Below are 18,621 nucleotides of genomic sequence, written 5' to 3'. Positions count from 1 at the left end.
CGCCCAAGCCCGGCCCTAGAGGAAACTGGCGCTCCCTCGCTGCTCCGCCCCCGCCTTTGCAGAAGGGCGGGCCGGGGTGGGGCGGAGCCACAGCCACACCCAGGCCGACCCGCAATCCAACAGGCCGCCCAGGTTGCGCTCACCATGCGCCCCGCCCTGCGACTACATTTCCCAGTAAACCTTGCGCCGTCCGCGCGCCGCAGTTGACCCGTTTCCCGGCCCGTCACGGGCTCGGCCAGCCCCCACGCCCAGGCTGCTGCTCCCTGCTGACTGGGGTGTGGGCGGGGAACGGCGGAGGGAGGAGGAGGTGCTGCTGGCTGCCGCCTTTGCCTCCGCTGCTGGGCGCCTGGGTAGCTCCCCGGGCTTCTACAGCCGCCATGGACGAGCAAGCGGGTCCCGGCGTCTTCTTCAGTAACAACCACCCGGGTGCTGGCGGTGCCAAGGGGCTCGGGCCTCTGGCGGAGGCAGCCACGGCCGGCGACGGGGCAGCTGCGGCGGGGGCGGCCCGAGCCCAGTACAGTCTCCCGGGGATCCTGCACTTCCTGCAGCACGAGTGGGCCCGCTTCGAGGTGGAGAGAGCTCAGTGGGAGGTTGAGCGGGCGGAGCTGCAGGTAAAGACCCTCCCGGCCTGGCCCTGTTCATCCCCACCTCTTCTAACCCTTCCTCCTCGGACCTCCCTGGTCCCCTTCTCCTTAGCTTCCGCGCACCTCACCTAGAACCTGGACCTCTTCTTCCCCTCACCTTTGCCTTTCGCTGACCCCGCTTCCTTGACCTGGGTTCCCACGCCCGCTCCTGGTGCGTCGTTTACCCTCCCTGCTCCTTTTCGCCTCCTCCTTCCCACTCTTGTCACTCAGTCTCGTTTGAACTCTTAAACCATCCTACATCGTGGGCCATCCCTTTCGGTTTATTAATTGAACTGACAGTAGTTTTAAGAGACGTCGAGCAAATAATTTATTCTGGGTTGTCACATCCCGTGTTCAGGAACATTTCCAGCAATATGCATTGGCAGTTGGTTCCTCTCTATGAAAAGAAGGTGATCAAAAGACAACAGAAGTTGTCAGCGAGGCCTTGACTTTAGGCGAGGAACTGACGTTAGGCAAAAATGTTATTAGAAATATCAACTTTTTTATATATATGTAAATGCTCCACCCCCTCTTACCTCCCCCGCGTTTCTTTTAGACGTTTCAGATTCATGGATTTTGAAGGAAGGCATTAGATAATCACAGTCAGATAAATGGCTCAGAGATGTTCTCAGAGTCTTAAAACTTTCCAAGGGCTGAAAATGTTCATTGTTTTGTGAGGGAGGTCTGCACTTTAAAAATGACTAAAGAGACTTTAAAGTTAGTTACTTTGCTTTTCAGTACATTGTTAGGTGCCCTCCAGTGCGTAGTCTGCAACAAAAGTATATCCAGGGAGGAGCTATTGTGACTTGTTACCAGAATGCCAGTGAGTCTGATACTTTACTGGCCATTCTGAATTGCTAAGTAGGTTTTCAATGGCTGATCTTGAAACTTAAAAATTTACTAGGCGCTTAACTATGAATGGCTTGACCTTTCCGTTTTACCGCTGTTATCTGTATATTTAGGAAATTTAAAGGTAGTTTTGGTTTGGGGAAACAAATGCCACTCTGTGTGGGATGTGGCTTCAGTGTGTCACTCTTTTTGTTTTGTTTGGTAGCATGCATTCTCTTTGGCGCCTAGGGAAAAATCTGTGAAATAGCATCATGTGCTGGTATGGGGTCTTTTGGTGTAATGGAGGCATACCAGGAAAGAGGAGGCAGGGATATATATGGGCTGTTCTTGCTGGCTGTGACCTTGAAGAACTCCTTTAACCTCTTTGTTGTTGTTAAGTGCTGTTGAGTCAGTTCCGACCCATAGCGACTCTGAACAGGGTTTCTGAGGCTGTAAATCTTTACGGGAGCAGAAAGCCTTATCTTTCTCCTGCGGAGGAGCTGGTAGTTTCGAACTGCTGACCTTGCGATTTGCAGCCGGATTCGTAACCAGTACACTACCAGAGCTCCTTAGGCTTCCTATTTACTCAGCCTGTGTTCATGGAATCCTGGTGTGGCACTGTGGATGATAGCGCTGGACTGCAAAATTGATTTGAACTGCAAGGTTGGCAGTTTGAACTCACTAACTGCTCCTTAGAAACCCTATACAGGGTCACTATGGGTCAGAATCGACTCGATGGCACTTAATGACATCAATGACAACAAGGATGTTCATTGAGCACCAGCTATGTGCCTCTAGGCTCTGAGATTAACAAGACAGACAAAGTCTCTTGTCAGCTCACCAGCTGCTCCTAGGAAACCCTATATAGGGTCTCTGTGAGTCAGGACCTACTCGTGGCACTTAACACAACAACAATGAGTAAACAGCCTATATATTTATATCCAGCAAAACTATCTAAAAGTATTTTTAGACTAATAAAAACAACAACAACAAAGCTTCTGCCTTCACAGAGTACCTTTCAATCAGAATGCAATCAGGACAAGGAACAAAAAAGGCCTTAGTGACAACTACTATGAGGGAAAATCATTGGATACAGAAATAGGGTGTGATGGAAGTAGCTGTTTTAAATGGGATGCTCAGGGAATAGTTCTCAGAGGAAATGACATATAAGCAGTGAAATGAAGTGAGTGAAAGTAACTCCATTTCTACAATTTCTGATTTTATAGTTTCTGTTTACCTGGCTCAAGGAGCACTGGTAGCATAGTGGATTATGTGTTGGACCGCTGACCAAAAGGTCAGCAGTTCGAATCTACCAGCTATTCCACTGAGAGAACGATGATGAGGCTTTCTGCTCCCATAAAGGTTTACATCCTTGGAAACCCTGTGCAGTGCTGCTGTGAATAGGAACTGAGTCCAAGGTACAAACCATTACCACTCCCTCCATACTACCACTCTTGGGACTCCATAGGACAAGCAGTGGACTGTGAACCACAAGCTTGACAGTTCAAGCCCACCAGCTGCTCCGTTGGAGAAAGGTGAAGCTTTTTATTCCTGCAAAGATTTACAGCTTCGGAAACCCTACACGGGGTTGATATGAGTCAGAGCTGACTTGAAGGCATTTAACAGCAACTCACCCAGCGGCTCTGTTGAGAAAGACCAGGGGAACTACTACCATAAGGAAGATTCCAGCTTAGAAAACCCTGTGGGGCAGATCTGTCACACAGAGTTGTAACGAGCTGAAAACTGACTTTGCAACATATAACAAGAACACAATTATTTGTTACGTATTTATATTCTTCAGCAACTTGCATCCCTGTAAGTTTTAGTATTTTAGTCTTTGTCATTTTTCTTAACAATAATCTACAGTGAATGTAATCAACAAACTTTTATGCTTATGTTGTTGTTAAGTGGTCTTGAGTCAGTTCCGACTCATAGCAACCCTATATAGGGTTTCCGAGGCTGTAAATCTTTGCAGGAGCAAAAAGCCTTAACAATGTATACCATAAATGAACCTGTGCATTTCAGACTGCAAGCAAGTGTGAAAGGCAAGACTTTACTTTGATGTATAGGAAAATAATGGTATGTAATGTTTAGGAAAATAATGGTATGTAATTGTTTAGATTTTAATTTATTTTCCAGTTGTTGTTGTTGTTAAGTGCTATTGAGTTGGTTCTGACTCATAGCCACTCTGTATAGGGTTTCCAAGGAGTGGCTGGAGAGTTTGAACTGCCAACCTTGCGGTTCAGTGCTTATCCAATAGTGCCACGCCAGGACTCCTTCCTGCAGGTAGAAAGGTAGGGAACTTCCAACCCCTTTACCATCTCTCCTTCTTACTTTACTTTTCCCATGTTTAAACTTTTCTATTTACCTGTGGTATAGTCAGTCTTTTGAAAAAAAGTTATATATGTACATACATACACACATCTTCCATGAACTTTCTGAAGCCTCCCTCATGTATGTGTACACACACACACACACACACACACACACACACACACATCTTTATATTCCTGAGCTTATGCCAACTGTTCAAGGTGTTTCCCCATGATGCCCACTATATGTTAAGGGTACAACTTTTATAGTATCTTTTGGTTTGTGGTCAAAAGCAGTATACTTAAATAACAAATTAAATAGGCTTCAAACAGAATACGTTTATACTATGTATTTTTTTGAGGAGGGGAAGGGTTGGCAGGAATCTGTGACCTTAGTCCACCTCATTAGTATAATTGAAAATGTCTTTTCTTTTTTTAAATTCTCAACATTACTAAATTTGGTAATTTTTCTTTTGTCATTGGAGTTATTTTTAGAAAAACAATAGGATATATAAGAGTTGAACAAATTGCAATGAAATATGGATCAGTTGGTGTCTTATTAATTTTTAAATCTCTTCTCAAGTCATTAACATCAAAGTCAACAAGAATAACTTTAAGACTGAGTCTAATTTGTCCCTTCGGGAACCTGTCAGTCCTGCTCTTTCAAGTTTCCAGAGCAGAGTTGTGAAAGGCAATTCAAGCTCTCATTACCTGGTCCAGTCTGCCATCACCACTTCCTGCGTGCTTCACATCTTGGGAGAAAGAGACCTGCTACATTTTGCCAAAAGCTTCCTTTGTAATTTTAAAATATTGCCCTTTGTCCATCTTAGTTAATATTAATAGACTCTCTTTTTTTCCCTTTACATTATTACTCTCCCCCACTACCACCCACACAAATGAGAGTAAGCATTTCACAGGAAAAGAAGAGTGGTTAAGAGCATTATTGAGCTTCAGGTATGGGAAATGAAACGGGAATACATTTGAGAGCATTTTCTATAAGTGAGACATTGTGCTAGGTGATAGAATGCAAACAGAAACATAGAAGCATCAGAGTGTTTACCATTCTCGGGGTTAATTTTCTTAGAATAGCATGAAAGAAAAGAATATTGAATAACAGTAAGTGGGGAGAATATAGCAGAAGGAGAGAACTTTCAGAGGTAATGAGAGGCTAAGGCTCAGTATTTTAAAATTGCTGATTTACAGAAAAGCAAACATTTAAATGGAAAAAAAAAATTATTGGCCCTAGATTTTAGAGTGTATGTGTGTGTGAGAGAGATCGTTACCTGAAAATGCTAGTGTTGTGTGAAAAAAGTGATGTAATTGTGCAGCATAGATATGTAGTATGGAGATTATATACTGAAGTGTTTTTAAATCTACATTTTGACATTGTTGAGACATACTTTCATTCAACAAATAATTTTGATCATCTTTCTAATACCAGGTCCTGGTCAAGATGCTGTAGATGCAACAATGAATAAACCAGACACTGTCCTCACAATAATAAATAAATACATTAAATGTTACATAGTGATGATAAAGTAGGCTAAGGGAGATATAGGGAGTATTTGAGATGGTGAGGAAGAAAGGCTTTACTGATAAGGTGACATTTGATCAAAGACTTGAAAAGGTGACACCTGAGGAAAGAGCATTCAGAGGAACATGCTTGGAATATTTGAGGGATAACAATGAGACAAGTGTGGCTAGAAAAGAGTGGAGGGAAGGATGTTAGAGAGATACCAGATCTTCGACATTGTAAGGACTTTGAACTTTACCTCAGCAACATGGGTATCCATGAATGTTTTGAGTAAGAAAACCCGACACCATCTTTACAAGGAACCCTTTGAAAGATTTCAGAACAGAGTTAGGGGAGGTAAGGGTAGAAGAAGCAGGGAGACCAATTGGGAGGCTGTTTTAGTAATTCAGGGGTGGTGATGAGATATGTGAACATGGATTTTATACCTCTTCACAGCAGATTCTGAATTCATTTTTGAAGGTAGAACCAGCAAGATGTGCTTTGTAGGATAGGATGTGAAGTTTGAGAAAAGGAAAGTAAAAATATGATTCAAAAATATTTTGAGTCTTATCATATGACTGTTGAGAAGATTAACTGAGTCTTGAAATGGACAAAGGACACAGTGACAGGCTACTGTTTATTGTAACTGTTACGTATAATTATAGTAAAAAGCAGTTTGGCATCTTTTAAATCTTTGCTTTAAAACTTACTAGCTATTGTGTTGTTGTTGTTTTTTGTGGTGCTCCTCGGAAATCTCTCTGTTTTGAAAGAAAAGCTTTTATTGTGAATTGAGTGTTAGTTTACATGAGAGAACATCAGTTTTAAACTCATTGTTGCATTGCAATGATTACAGTTTCCTCTGTGCGTCATCATACAATAGTTATTTGCTTCTATTCCCTCTTTTTTTCTGGTGGGGGCTATGTACACAAAAACACCCAGGAATGTATAATCATTTAAACAACCAAAGGGCACATTCTGCAAGTTTGCCTCCTAGCTGTCAGCACACAGCTTTTCTCTTTCCATCAATCTGGAGTCCTCAGCTGCTTTCTCTCTCTCAGTGTCTTCATCTCTGCTTCCATCTCTGGTGTCGCTGTTTCTCTGGATAGGGTCCCACATTCCATTTGTACTCTTTTCCTTGACGGTCCTAGGGTCCTCTGTTTCTGGACTTTAAGATTAACAACTTCCCCCTTTAACTTACAAAATTTCTTCCTTTACAGTTGTGACAGTCGCAGTTAGTCATGACAACAATTATTTACTATTGAATCATAAGAATCTTATCCCCATCTCCTTTCACCAGATCCTTCTAGACAAGATGAATACTAGGGATTCTGTCTTCCCCCCGCACATTCTAGATTTAAACTCCATCTTGAAAACTTGTAAGCCAGTCACTTCATAGCCCCCATTTTAGGTAGCCAGTGTCTAAGTTGCCCATCCCTATCAATCCTCTGTACAGAGAAGATAGGATTAGCTATTGTGTTTTATATATAAAAAATATATTAATAAATCTGACCTCTCAAGACTTTAATTTCCTCATGTGTAAAAAGAGAATAATAAACTATCCTATAGGAATGAAATAAGATATTTTAAAGTATCATGTAGAAATATGGTAAATAATACAAAGTACATGCTGAATAAATACATGATAGCAGATGTGGCTTCGTTAATTTGTAGTTCCCTTTCAATCTCATCTCCAGAGAAAAGCATAAACTAAAGTCTTGAACTCTTTTAAGCTAGAGCATGTCATGTAAGTGCTGCCCAGGGCCCATGCGGACTAGTATTCTGGGTCTGACAGTGGCGCTAACTGAAGGTTAATAGGAATACCTTTGTCAGCTTCAAATCATTTGATTATATTGTTTAAATGTACTCGGAGATATTGTGGGTTTGGTTCCAGACCACCACAATAAAGTGAATATTGCAATAAAATGAGTTAAAATTTTTTGTTTTCCCAGTATATAAAAGTTATGTTTGCACTATACTGTAGTCTTTGAAAAAGTGCGCAATAGCATTATAAAAAAGTTTGAGATGTGAGAATTACCAAAGTGCGATAGAGACATGAATGAGCACTTGCTATTGGATAAATGGCACTGATAGATGTCATTGACACAGGGTTGCCAGTTTGTAAAAAAAAACCCAAAAACTTACCATTTTATTGCGAACTGCAATAAAACAAGATATGCCTGTACTTTCTTTCCTTGAGAACCCACTCTGTGTGTGTTAAAGGGACTGGTGGAACAATGGCTAAGCTCTTGACTGCTTACTGAAACGTTCTCCGCTTTGCTTCCACAAAGGTTACAATCAAGAAAACTCAGTGGGACGGTTGACTCTGTCGCATGGTTTTGCTATTAGTCAGACTCGATTGGACAACACCCAACCACATATGTCTTTTACCTTGACACTTGTTTTATATAAACTCCTTCTGAATGTATTTATTTTAACTTTGCATGACTTTGTGGGTAACAAATTATATATATTTACTAACCACTCTATAAAAACGAACCTAGATTTTATTTGGCCCTTTTAAATCACTTCTTTTAAACTTGAGCAGGTGAGCCAAACAGGTTCTTTTTTTCATTCTTTTTATGTTGTATGTGGTGTAGTTGGTTTTGTTTGATAGTGATCCCATGTGACAAAGTGGAACTCCTCCCCTATGGGGTTTTCTAGGCCGAAATCTTTTATGAAAGCAGATCACCAGCTCTTTGTCCTGGGAACCGCTGGATGGCTTCATATCGCCAACATTTTGGTTAGAACCTAGGATCTAACCATTGTACCGTCAGGGTTATTCTTTTTATTCTATTTATGTCCTGGAAAGTTTGTAGCCTTTAATTATATTTTGTAAAGTTTATGGAGGTTTTACGGTTTTAACTCGTATCCTGCTATTAGTTAACCTTAGTTCAGTGTTTCTTAACCTTCATGCATCTTAGAATAATCTGGGAAAACATATAAAAATACCCATTTCTTGGTCTCTACCCTGGACCAATTCAATCAGTTCATTAGGAATTAGTGTCCCTGACATTAGTATTACTGGGGAGCTTCAAAAAGTTGTGGAAAATTCCATTATATTTTCATTACATTCTTCCATGGACTTTTAAAAATTCTCCCTCATATTTAGTGCTTTCAGGTGGTTCAAGCTCACCTGTTGCTCCTTGAAAACCCTATACAGGGTTGCTGTTAGTCAGAATGACTTGATGGCACTTAACAACAACAAAAAGTGGTTCTAGGGTCAAGAGCCCATGCTTTTTGTTTAATCTAGAGCCTATTTCTGCTTTAGATGTATTTATATATGTAAATGTACATGAGGAGGCTTCAAAAAGTTGGTTGAAAAATGAATTTAAAAGAGAATGGAATTTTTCCATGAACTTTTTGAAGCCCCTTTGTATATATATATGAACTGTGCATGTCTATATGTTTATAAAGGAGCTCTGGTAGTGTAGTGGTTATGAATTGGGCAGCTAAACTCAAGGTCGGCAGTTTGAAACTACCAGCTGTTCTGCGGGAAAAAGATGAGGTTTTCTGCGCCTGTAAAGATTTACAGCCTCGGAAACCCTGTACAGGGTTGCTTTGAGTCGGAACCGACTCCACGGTACTTAACAACAACAACATATGTTTATAGGGTTGCTATGAGTTGGTACCAACTGGATGGCACCTAACAACAAATATGTTTATAAGTGTATATGTATGTATCGCTTAATATCCATGGTACATTTTGTGAAATATGATGTTAATGTGATTCGAATGGTGCCTGAACTCCATATGGTAGTCTGGTCCTGCTTTTTCTTTAAGTATCTTTAGTCTTTCAGTTTTCAGTGGTGCCAGTCATTTCACAGCTTGAAGGATTTTTTTCTTCGTTCTTTAGGATCCTCTTGATTATCAAGTGTGGCATACTTAAATCACCTACAGTAGCATTTACTGATTTACCTTGGTGTTGTTTAACAACCTTTTGTTTTACTTCCAAATCGATACTTCTCCGTTTCCTCTTGCTGCTGCTAGCAGCACTGGTATTGCTGTATGTAGAAGCCATGATACACTTTACAGTAATATTTTTGAAAGAAAATTAAACAGAAATAATGTTAAACACTCAATAGACACATGGCACAAAAGATTGGATGCTGCTGCTTATGAGTCAAAGTGTACACTGTTGTGTGGTAAATGTTTTAGATAGAAAGTACAGTATGGTATGTACATAAGCCAGTAACGTTGATGCTTATGTATTACTGTCAACACATACATATTATATAGGTTCTATAGGTACAGGGTCACTATGGGTTGGAACCAATTCGACGTCACTTAACAACAACATATATACTGTACCTTAATATACCTGGCAGCACAACTACTTTATATACAAAGAGATATGTGTTGTGTGTGGGAAACTGTTGTGTTCTCTAGGTCCTGTTTTCCTATTGCGATTTCTTAACTCTAATATAATCTTATAGGACAGTCAGTCATATATGTGGTCAGATGTTGCCTGAATACATGCTACGCAGCACATAACTGTATACGAGGGTAAGTAAAAAATTACCATTACTCTGACTGTAGGATTTAATCAGCTTTATAAAAGACAAATACATAATTTTTGTACACCACTGTCTACACTTGTTTGTCAGAGGTGCATCTTCATCCTGGAAGGGCTGCTTTCAGGGGTCTAAACAGGTGAAAGAAAGTCCGATGGAGCAAGATCAGGACCATAGGGAGGATGCTTTAACACTTCAAAATGAAGTTTTTGCCGAGTGTCAACATTGTGGGCAGAGGTGTGTGAATGTGCATTGTCGTGCAAGATCATGATGCCCTTGGATAGTGGCCCTTTGCATTTAATCCCAAATTTAGGCTTCAGCTCTTCAGTGAGCATCTCGCTGAAAGGAGCACTTTTGGTTACTGAACCTTTTTCCTTAGTGTTCTAATAGAGGCTCTTGAGAATCTCAGAAAACTGTATGCGTCCATTTTCTAGCTGATGGTTGACTTTTGAACTTTTTCTTGGCCAGCAATTGAGGATGTTTCCATTTTGTACAATGCTGTTTACTCTCAGGCTTGCAGTGATGAATCCATGCATGGTCACCAGTAACTATTTTTTTAAAGAAACTTTTACCTTCTTTCAAGTATTGGTCCAAATCTTGTTTGCAGATGTCCAAACGCTCTGTTTAATCTCTTCCGTGAGTTGTTTTGGCATCCATCTCACACAAACATTTCAAAACCTAAGTCTATATGGATTATTTCACACACAGAGCCATGGTTTATTTGCAAATGATTTGCCCCATAATCCAATGTCACTTATCTATTCAACAGAATCATTTCACGTGCATGTTCAATGTTGTCATCAGCTGTGGACATTGGCGGGCATTTTAATTTAACCAGAATGTGGATCATTTTTGACTAATTAACATATACATGTGTTGTTGTAAAGGGCTGTCGAGTTGATTCCGACTTACAGCGACCCTGTATAGGATTTCCAAGGAGTGGCTGGTGAGTTTGAACCACAGACCTTGCAGTCCAGTGCTTTATTCCACACCAGGAGTTCGGTAATTTCACTACTTGCACTAGTGTTTAGAATATGGATGGCTTTTTATAGAATTTGGGGTAGAATTTGTTATACTTCTATTATTCTTTCTGGTGATAAGTAGCATTTTATTTTTTCAGTAGAATATTGTAATTTTTATCACCTCTGGCTGAGACATACAATGCTAGAGTAATATTTGAGCTAGAATGAACCTTGAGAGTAGTCAGCTCCAGCTCTGTTTTACAGGAAAGGGAGCTCCAGAGAGAGGTTAAATGACCAAGAATGACATAAGTGGCTCAGCGTGTACAAAACCTGTGCCTCCCAATATCTTGCGAGTTTTAAAAAACCCTTTCAAATAAATTATTTAATTTGATACTTAGGAACTTTTAGGTAATCAGAGCCACACTGAATGCATAATTGTCATCTTTCTTTTAATTTAAGTAACAGTTGTTGTTAATTGCCGCTGACTCATAAAGAGCTTGTCTAGGATTTCCAAAGCTGTACATTATTATGGAAGCAGAAAGCCTCATCTTTCTCCCATTAAATAACAGTAGATTAAAAAGAAAAAAAAGCAGAGTAGAGATGATACTGTTTTCTGCTTCTTCCTACCATATTGACTACATTTATAATTTTCTCTTTGTTTGATGCGCTGTAGTTTTGTCATGATGTGTCAGAATGTAGTGTGTGTTTTTTTTGTGTGTGTGTGTGTGTTGTGGTACATATATAGATAAAAAACCATTTGCCACTTCATTAATCTTCTCGCATATAGTTCATGTCACTAATTATGTTCATCTTGCTGTTCAGCCATTACCATTAACTGTTGAGGATATAGATTTCTTTTGTTTTTGTTTGAGACCCTTTTACACAGTCCTTGAATCTCAAGAGTTCTGTAGAACTCTGACAAAATTTATCTTTAGGTTTCTCCTCTCTGGGTTCTCTTTTCGGCTCTCTTTTTAGGACTCATATTGATTACATGTACCTTAGACCTTATCTTTTATTTGCTCTATATTTTCTATCTTTTGATCTGTATGTTTCATTCTGAGTTTATTGCAGTCCCTTCATTTTCTCTTCAGTTGAATCTAATCTGTTAATACCATCCAATAAGTTTTCAATTTTGATGATGATTATTATGGTTTAGTTTGGTTCCTTTTCAGATCTGCTGGATCCTTTTTTGTTTCTTGTTCACTTCAGACATTTTCAGGGTCATAGAAAAGTTTTCAAACGCAGTAAATATAGTTATTTTGTAGTTGGTGTCTCTGTACTTGTAATGTTTGAGGTCTTGCAGGCCTTTTTCTGGTCTGTTGTGTTGCTTGGTCAAGATGACTTGTTTCATTGTATGCTGGATTATTTTTGTGTGCTTCTCACTGTCCTTGAAATAGTTTTTATAAGAGTAATCAGAGATCTCAAATAAAGGTATCTTATTAAGAAAGGTTTTGCATGTGCTTCCTGTAGCTGTCTGGAGGCATTATCAATCTAGAACCACTTTAAAGTCAATTCATTACTTTAGATTTTTTTGATCCACCCAGCTGATGTGACTGTTTTTTGTGAGTGCATCTGAGGGCCAAGAGACTTCTTCTTTGGGATCCTGATGTGATGCTGTAGCATAAGCACTGGACTGCTAACTGAACTGCTAACTGCTAGGTTGACACTTCAAACCCAACAGTCGCTCCTTGGAAACCCTGTACAGCATTGTTAGGAGTCAGAACTGACTTGGTGGTACTCAGCCACTACAACAACATACTTTTGCTTCAGGAAATTCTGGTAGCGCTGTAGAATAAGCACTGGACTGCTAATCACAATAATTGGGAGTTCAAATCCACTAGCTGCTCCATGAGCGAAAGATGAGGCTTTGTATTGCTTATAACCTCAGAAACCCTATACAGATTTACTATGTCAGAATTTACTCCATGGTAGTGGGTCATACTTATGCTTTACCTTTGCTTTGAGGGTATCTGCCCTTTGGGGGCATAGGTAAATCTGTGCTATACTGCCTGTTAGATCCTGGATTCCAACTGAATGTCAGCTAACAACAAGACCTGGATAGTGGTCTTTGATTTTTGCTCTTTGGCTCCTTCAAGGCAGCCACAACTGAAGTTCACATTTATTCTGACTGGCCAATTCCTAAGGACAGAAAGGGTTTTCTTATTTCCTTACCTCACTGGGTTCCTATTTTTCATTATTTTGGCCAGATAATTCATTACTTTCATAGTAACATTTAGTTTGTTTTAAGAAGACTGTAAAAATGTTTTAGCTTTTTGCAGTTCTCAGTAGAACTGCTCTAGTGTATCATTACTGAGGAGTCCTGGCGTGGCATTGTGGGATAAAGCACTGGACTGCAAGGTTGGTTTGAACCACAAGGTTGGCAATCAAGCTCTGCAGCTGCTTCTTGGAAACCCTATCGAGGGTTGCTATGAGTTAGAACCAACTCAGGGGCACTTAACAACAACAACCGTTACTAAAACTGAATTCTCTACTTTACTCTTAAAAATTAACAAATAAGAATGATGCTAGTAATTATCTGGGGTGAAGCCCCGCTGATGACACTTTTTTGTCAAGAGCTATGCCTATTTATCTATAAACTTTTATTTACCATCTAAATCTTTCTTTCAGTTCCAATGGGTGAGGGAGGGACTGTAACTGTTCTCCAAAATTTTGTAATATAAACAGAATTTCAAGCAAAAAAACTTTTTAAGTTAAGGAAGGTTTTTGAAATTCCAGAGATTGCCCTTTTTTTAAGCCACTACGTTGTCAGCTGCTTTTTGTTTTGAGAATTTTAATGGTACCCAAATTTCAAATCTGGACCATTGAAATAAAACTGCTCTTGGGAACTTAGGAGTTTCTTGCCTCAGTGACCAATTTAACAAAATAACCTACTCAGTATCAAAATTTGGCAGTGGAAACTGTGGGCATTGGAGTCAGACAGCTCCATTACTGTTCATAACTCTTTTTGGGTTTGATTTTTATTTGTAAAATGTGGGCCATACTACCTATCAGAATGGTTGTAAGGTTTAACAGAGATCAAGTATGCCTAACAAGATAAGTAGTTTGGTCTTGTTGGTTGGAATTTCTAAGGGCAGTGCACATTTGATAGTGTTATTTATTTAATAATAGAAGCCAAGGACCAGTTTAAGTGATCATTTGGCATAGTAGCGACTTACATTCTTTGGTTCTGTTAGTAGTGATTTAAAGACATTAAGCTTATTGGGGATTTAAGGCTTAAACTGTGGATTGAAAGTGGGGAAATGCCACAGTTGAAAGTATAGGTAGTAATAGGTGTAAGCACTGAGGACTCGAAGTTTTAATTAATAGAGGAAATTTGGAGTTTGAGGGAGAAACCTGAGGCAAGAGAGAAAAATTGAAAGGGTAGAAGAGGGAAAGAGACAGAGGGAATGCGGGGGATGCAAAAGCAGACAGAATAGAGTGAGATAATAGGCACCCAGTTACCTGTTGTTAACTTCTAAAGAATGTATTCTTTATTTCCGCCCTTGTAATTGTAGAATCTAGTGCTGACAGGGACACAAGACCCATCCTATTCATTCAAATACAAAAAACCCCCCAGACTCATTGTCATTGAGTAGATTCCAACTCATATAAGGACCCTGTTGAAGGTTTTTGAGTATGTAAATCTTTACCGGAGCAGACAGTTTCATCTTCTGTGGAACAACTGGTGGATTTGAACTGCCAACTTTGATGGAAGCAGTCAAGTTCTTATCCTACAATGCCACCAGGGCTCCTTATTCTTTCTGCTTGACCAAAAATGTTTTACCTCTAATGAGAACTTAGGGCTTAAATAGTCCTGTCTTTTGTTTTTCAGTAAAGCTCAGAGAAATGAAGTGACAGGTCTTAGGTCATTCCTTGCATTGGTGTGTTGTTGTTGCTGTTGTTTTTAGGTGCCATTGAGTCGGTACCGACTCATAGTGACCCTGTGCACAACTGAACAAAATACCACCCAGTCCTGTGCCAACCTCACAATTGTTGCCACACCTGAGCCCATTGATGCTGCCACTTTGCCAATCCATCTCGCTGGGGATCTTCCTCTTTTTCTCTGACCTTCCACCTTACAGAACATGATATCCCTCTTCAGTGACTGGTCCCTCCTGACAATATGTCCGAAGTATGAGAGACGAAGTTTGGCCATCCTGGCCTTCAAGGAGCACTCTGGCTGCACTTCTTCCAACACAGATCTGTTTGTTCTTTTGGCAGTCCATGACACTTTCAGTATTCTCCTCCAACACCATAACTCAAAAGCATCAATTCTTCTATGGTCTTCCTTATTCACTGCTTTCACATGCATATGAGGTTATTTAAATGACCACGGCTTGGGTCAGGTGTACTTTAGACCTCAAGATTTAGTTTATAACTCAGGAATCCTACTACCCATGCCTGTGCATTAGTCTGCATGCCATATCATCTCCTTTTACTGATTCCTCACTCTTATAGCTGCTTCAGAATGAAGGAGCCAAGTGAATGATAATTAAGTGCTGCATAATATACTTTTGTGCAGTGTCCCACTGCATATACATCTGTGGTCTCAACCTATTTAAAGGCAACTACGTTAAACTTACATGTATGTATGTATATATGTGTGTATACATATACATACATTACAAACATATACATTTGAACTACATATAATAGCTCATAGTAAAGTAGCAGGCGCTACTTTACAGGCATCAAGGCATTATTATTTTTACTGTGTTACTATGTTAAAGATATTTTATTGTGTTTGTAAATGTTTCTTTAATGTTTTTATGCATAGAAAGGTACCCTAAACACTATATACTAAGACAGACACTTGACTGACATGAACTGTACCTAACTGACATTAGTTTAGAACTCATTTGTAATTCAGGGACTGCCTGTATATAACATGTATGTGCACAGCATCCAAATCATGTAATGTTCTATTTGATGGGACATATTAGGACTCCTGTTGTGGCACTAGAGGATAAGCACGGGAATGCTAACCTTAAGGTCAGTGGTTCAAGCTTACCAGCTGCTCCTTGGAAACCCTATACTGGGTTGCTATGAGTTGGAACTGACTGGATGGCACAGAACAACAACAACATAATGGACATTGAGCAGTGCATGGCTATACTTACATGCATTGTATAACTATCATATTTAAAGTAAATTTTGTTGATTGACTTCAAGTTTTTCTTCAGGTAGAACAATTTAGTGACGTAGTTATATAGTTAGAGGTAGGAAAGTCTAGTAATTTGTGTTCCTCAACAGTTTTTGTTAATTGAAGAGGAACAACTTATAAAAGGAGAGAGAGAATGGTTGCACAAATTGAAGAACGTCATCAGTGTCACTGAATTGTACATGTAGAAATTATTGAGTTGATATCTGTTCTGCTTTGTATATTTTCCCCAAACTCCCAAACTATTAAAAATGGTTTACAGTGTTTTTTTAAAAAAGATTTTATTGTGAATTGAGTGATAGTTTACATGAGAGCATTAATTTTGCACCCATCCTATCGTATTTTGTTTCATTGCAATAATTACAGTGCATCATCCTTTAACAGCATTTGCTTCTATTCCCTGTTTTGTGTTTTTTTTTTTGATGTACACAAAAACACTCAGAAATATATTATAATTTAAACAACCAAAGGACACGTTCTGCAAGCCTGCCTCCTGGCCACCAGCACACAGCCTTTCTCTTTCTTCGAGTCTAAAGACCTCAGATGCTTCATCTCTCCATGCCATCATCTCTGCCTCTATCTCTATCTCTAGTGTCGCTACTTCTCTGGTTAGGGTCCCATATTCTGCTTATGCTCTTCTTTCTTGATGGTGTTAGGGTCCTCTGTTTCTGGACTGTTAGATAAAATACTCCACACTTTATGCTACAAAACTTCTACCTTTACAGTTGTGACAGTCACAGTTAGTATGATAACAGTTACTCACTATTGAATCAAAAGAATCCTATCTCCTGATTAATTGATCCCTGATTAATTGATCTTTGCAAAGGGCCGAAACACATTAAATGGGAGAGATCATCTCTTCAACAAATGGTGCTGACAAAACTGGTAATACCTTTGCAGCAGAATGAAATAAGACCATATACAAAAATGAACTCAGTGTGGTTAAGTGTTTTATGATAGCTTTTTCTAATTAATTTTTGTATAGGAAATACTGAAATAAAATATTTACTTTTTTAAAAAAATCTGCATATTTTGAGCTTGTTCTGAGACTGACTTAATTAAGTTCTGTGTGTGCGTGTGTCTAGTTGTTTTTATTCATCATATATAAAATTTTGTGTAGTGCTTTTCCATTTTACACGTTGTTGTTGTCGTTAGGTACTGTTGAGTTGGTCTGTACTTCTCATAGTGAACCCTGTATAGGATTTCCAAGGCTGTAAATCTTTATAGGAGCAGGAAGCCTCATCTTTCTTGCGTGGAGTGGCAGGTGGATTTGAACTGCTGACGTTGCGGTTTGAAGTCCACTGCTTGTCTTACAGTGCTACCACCACTCCTGGACTGTGAACCACAAGGTCGGTAGTTCAAACCCACCAGCTGTTCCTTGGAAACCTTATACTGGATCTCTGTGAGTTGGAACTGACTTGATGGTTAGGACACAACAGTATGTCACCCATGCATTTTGTTTATACTTTCTCTGGCAGACTTAGCACTATTTAATTTTTATTATAAAAGTACTTAGGATGAATAAGGTGATGGAATATTAGAAAATTCTGGTGTGTAGAAAGGGAAGTTTATTGTAGAGTTGGCTGAAAACAGTATGGGAAAAGAAAAAAAATAGGTATTTTGTTTTTAGTTGAGGAGAGAGAAATAAGTGCAGGAGTCTTGAAATTAAATGAGCTTTGGGAAGTATTTAACAAGGTTGGATGGAAAAGGTATATTGGGTGTGGCAAATAGTTTCTTGGCATAACTGCTCTATAGAAATCCAATGTAAGGGCCAGGAGAAATGCTTCACCACTGTACACACAGGTTCCATTAACACTCATTAGCATGTGGCAGAAATTGGATCCAATACCAGTATATCTAGTTAGGAGAACTAGATAAATAAACAGGACATCAGATTCCACAAGGGTGATGCTAATTTTACCTTATGGAAAGTTACAGTTCAGTCTGGGACTGCTCTCTCTCTCATTTTTTTTTAAAATAACTGCCCAAATAAGAAGGTTAAACAATGAGCAAAGGAGCCTAAATTATAGATAAGCATAGCCAAAACCTGCTTCTTAGGAATGTGGATTCCCATAAATTTAAAAGGGGAGGGAGCAGGGAGTCCTGGTGTGGCACCGTGGGTTAATGCACTGTACTGCAAAGTCGCTTTGAACTGCAAGGTCAGCAGTTCAAGCGCACTAGCTGCTCCTCAGAAGCCTTACACAAGGTCGCTATGGGTTGAAATTGACTCGATGGCACGTAACAACATAGCCAAAACCTGTTTCTGAGGAATGTGGATTCTCATAAAGTTAAAAGGGAAGGGAGCTAGGAGGAGCCTGGGGATCTGGGTCATCACACTTCTTGAAATTGAGAGTAAGGTTAGTGGGGGGAGAAGGTATCTGTGGTCCCAGTAATTTAATCAAGCATTTTTGGCTGTTGTTTCCTCTCTTTTGTTTATCTCCAGAAGTAAAAATAGTTTCATTTATTGAGCATTTTCCTTTTGCCAAATCAGTGCTAAGTACTTTGCATGTGTGGTGCTGTAGGAGAAGCACTGGACTGCTAACCCTAACATCGGCAGTTCACACCCATCAGCTGTTCCTTGGAAACCCTATACAGGGTCCCTATGAGTCGTAAATGACTTGATGGTGTTTAGCAACAACAATAAACTTTACATGTATTATCAATTATATTTTCAAAAATATATGTGGTATGGAACAATATACACTTGTCTG

General features: G+C 39.5%; 1 protein-coding gene across 1 annotated transcript in view; it reads left to right on the top strand.

The window, feature by feature from the left end:
- Positions 1–377: 377 nt before the first annotated feature.
- The window catches only part of STRN (striatin, calmodulin binding protein), a 157,337-nt gene continuing 139,093 nt past the window's right edge, over positions 378–18,621 (top strand). Inside the window, exon 1 of the mRNA XM_006839359.1 lies at positions 378–611. Within this exon, the coding sequence (XP_006839422.1) occupies positions 378–611 (234 nt within the window). The remainder of the gene's footprint in view (positions 612–18,621) is intronic.

Source organism: Chrysochloris asiatica, unplaced genomic scaffold, assembly GCF_000296735.1.
Source record: "Chrysochloris asiatica unplaced genomic scaffold, ChrAsi1.0 scaffold00024, whole genome shotgun sequence".
Classification (NCBI taxonomy): Eukaryota; Metazoa; Chordata; class Mammalia; order Afrosoricida; family Chrysochloridae; genus Chrysochloris; species Chrysochloris asiatica.
Note: the sequence above shows the minus strand (reverse complement) of the source record. Positions and strands in the feature narration are given on the sequence as shown.